Genomic DNA, 3,399 nt, shown 5'->3' on the forward strand with positions numbered 1-3,399 from the left:
TGTGTGCGTGTGTGTGTGTGTCCGTGTGTGTGTGTGTGTAAGTATACTTACTAAGAATATCACCCACTGCGATAAAAGACTAAGACTGATTTTGGGTGCTGGGATAACAAAAACGACATACTATTATACTCCAGAGTCATTATCATTCTGAGTAAAGCGTGGAAGAGTGGTGGTTGAGGGAGTACGCGCTATTCTCATCATACAAAGCTGCAACCATGCCTTGTATACACTTTCAATAAATGCAAAAATCCACAGTATTTCAGTGAATATTTCCTTTAAGCTGTTACAAAAATGAGCCTTCAGTAATCATTTTACTTTCACTCAAAATGATTGACACTTTGCCCTTACGCTACGCCGATCAGCGACAGTGTGAATAGCAAAAAAAACGATATAGTAATGATCTCCCTTTAGACAAGAACATTTGTTGAAGTTATAATTTCCTTTCAGAATGGTTTGTGTGCCCTTTGTTGAGTGCAATAATCAGTTTGTTTACAATTGGAGTGAATTTTTGGGGAAATAATTACAAATTGATCTAGCAATAGCATGAGTGCTACTTTTCACTGACGCCATGATCATCTATGGATTTAAGTTCCGATTCTATTTTCTTTTTTGGTGAACAAGCGATCGTCAAGTTCAATTTTATCAATATGCTGAAAATTTTATATTGGTTGAGATACAAATATAGTACTGATGTACCCCATTTGTATCCTGGTACATGGGAACAAAGATTTAGCACTCTGCACACTGGATGAGTGGATGGGAAGTGTTAAGGTATGGCAGTAGAGATCAGTAATACTATCTTACTGCAGTATCAAAGGCAGCAGTTAGCATGCCGGCAAAAAACTTTAAAATGCAATACAACAATAGCATAATGTGAATTATACTTCATCTATCCACACCATTACCTCACATCGACACAAATAATCGGTTCTACTAATGACTCTACAATGTTATGACATCAATGACCCCCAAAATTTTCCTTTTCCCGGCTTTATTGAAGCAGGAAAAGAAAAAGGATTAATTCACTTATACTGAAAGAGATAGCTCTTATACTGAAATATTATACACAGCATACTTTCTGTTTGTGAGAATTTCATATAGCTTTTCTGTAAGCTGGGCAGCAGCTCCTTCTCTACAGTGAATAGTTCCATCCACATCTGCCATTTTCAGGTCAAGCTGATTTTTGAGGATGAACTGGAAAGAGCAAGTACAGACAATGTTGAGTCATTAAAAAAAATAAAAAATTGTGTGTGTGTATATTATAATTTATATGTGTGTGGGCTTGCATGTGTATGTGTGCCTGTGAGTGCATATGTATATATGCAAATATGTGTGTTTGTGTGTGTGTAAGTTGTTAAATGGGCCCACAATAAGCATTTTCGGTCTTTTGATTCATCAGAAAAGTTGAGAGATAAATTCTGCATTGACCAGCATTTAGAGCCTCCAAGGGAAAGGATTGAGCGCTATACAAATTCCACTAATTATCATGATCTTCTTTGTGGACTTGTTGTTTTGTCTTCAATTTTTAAGGGCTCGTATCCTTTCGAGTGCCATGACATGCTTTGTGAATTCCTGTTTGGCTAAAAAAAAAGTGCATCCATGTTTCATCATTAAAGACGGTATTCACCATGTGTCAGGGGTCACAGTTCCAAGCACTGGAAGTTTCAGTCTCATGAATGTCCTCATCAACTATAGCTTAAGTTAGATGGCAGTAACCTTTGTGGGAGTAGCTTTTGTCCCCAGAGCGCTTTTGTCCCTTGCTCAGGAAATTCCAGTTTCTCTGCTTTTAAAATGCTGTACCTAGAGGAAAACCGTTTCTCTCCAGACTGAAGTGCTCAAAGCATCTGACTGCAAAGGTTCATAAAATCTAGTTGTTTCTTCACCAATTGCAGTAAAAAAATTTATGGATGACCGAATTTCACTTGCAGTTTGCAGTAAGGCTCACTTTCTCCACCTTCACTTAGGTTAGTGTAAATTATTCAGTTACTTTACAAAGCCATTATTATCTATGTAACTAAGCATCAGTAGATATAAAAATTTTTGAAAACATTGTGTTCGAAAAGATGGTGCGATTTAGCGTTTGGGAAATCCTGCAGTCTTTTTTTCTACAATCCCCCTAATAATGTACCCTTACATTTTTCAAGATATACCAGTTCCTTTGCTTCAGGTCTAAGGAATCTCTGTTGTAGAACGAATGCATCTGGATCTCTTGGGGGAAGTACCAAGAGAAAATTTCAGCAATCAAGTATCCATTCGAAAGGTCCCTGAAATTTGTTTAAAAAATTAATGAATGGGCAAAATAAAAAAGGATGTTATATTCAAATTCTGAGAGAGAGAGAGAGAGAGAGAGAGAGAGAGAGAGAGAGAGAGAGACAGAGACAGAGAGAGAGACAGAGAGAGAGTGGATTACATACAATGTGTCGTAATGGCCCCGCCTCACTATAGCCAAAATTCATGGAGGATACCAACAGAATAAATATTTGAGGGAATGTGTAGGCTTGTACATCCAAATTTCAAAATATTTGACAGTTTGTCTTATTGTTTTATTCAACAACCTCAATAATGGCTTCCTTGATCTCAACTGCAATATATATGACAAATATGATGTCATGTATAGTTGCCATTTTCAAAGCTTGAATGAAAATGAGGGCTTTATTGCTTCTCCTTTGCCTTTGTAGTATGATTATGACTCCTCTACGGTCAGTTTCAGCATTCCAAATAGATAGCGCTTACACTGAACCCATTTATTAGCAGGGTTTATAATCTGAACAGGAAAATTAAATACAGTAGTAGCTTTTCCAAAGAGCCCGCTCATTGGGAGACAAAAAATGAGTGTTCTAAGGCCAATTTCATGGGGAATAACTCAGCTCCTACCATATAAGTCTATCGTTCTGGTTACATGTTTCTTCAATGATGAAATATGACCCATAGGAAATATGTTGAAGCCTACTAAGGTAAGATAGAGAGGGGTTGCTTTTTTTAAAGTCTGACAAAAAAAATTACTATATATATGTATTTTCTTGTGAAGTCAACTGGCTTCAAGTTTTTTAGTAAATTTCCCTGAAGCAGCATACGATAGCATACTGAAACAATGAAACTCAACCAGCCGCATATCACTATGTAAATAAAGCGAAAGAACAATCAGTGAAGGGGCTTGCTTTTGAAAGACACAGACTCTTTCACTAGGTTTGAAGACACAATTCAATAAAAAGTTTAAAACACTCAGTGATGGACATGACTGTAACTTGGAATCTACGCAAAACCTATTTGAAGGACATTGTACTCTTTTCAGTGGAATATAGTATGTATATCTTATGAGATCACAAATTATCTATCTATCTATCTATCTATCTATCTATCTATCTATCTATCTATCTATCTATCTATCTATCTATATCT

At 36.4% G+C, this 3,399-nt stretch overlaps 1 protein-coding gene across 3 annotated transcripts in view; it reads right to left on the reverse strand.

The window, feature by feature from the left end:
* The window catches only part of LOC101861249 (spermatogenesis-associated protein 4), a 23,177-nt gene that overhangs the window by 15,997 nt on the left and 3,781 nt on the right, over window positions 1-3,399 (reverse strand). For all 3 annotated transcript variants that reach the window (XM_035973216.1, XM_005111462.3, XM_005111463.3), the window contains exons 2-3: window positions 2,135-2,264; window positions 1,076-1,194 (exon numbers count right to left, since the gene is read on the reverse strand). In XM_035973216.1, coding sequence (XP_035829109.1) covers window positions 1,076-1,194; window positions 2,135-2,200 — 185 coding nt within the window. In that variant the 5' untranslated portion in view covers window positions 2,201-2,264. The remainder of the gene's footprint in view (window positions 1-1,075; window positions 1,195-2,134; window positions 2,265-3,399) is intronic.

Source organism: Aplysia californica, unplaced genomic scaffold, assembly GCF_000002075.1.
Source record: "Aplysia californica isolate F4 #8 unplaced genomic scaffold, AplCal3.0 scaffold01062, whole genome shotgun sequence".
Classification (NCBI taxonomy): Eukaryota; Metazoa; Mollusca; class Gastropoda; order Aplysiida; family Aplysiidae; genus Aplysia; species Aplysia californica.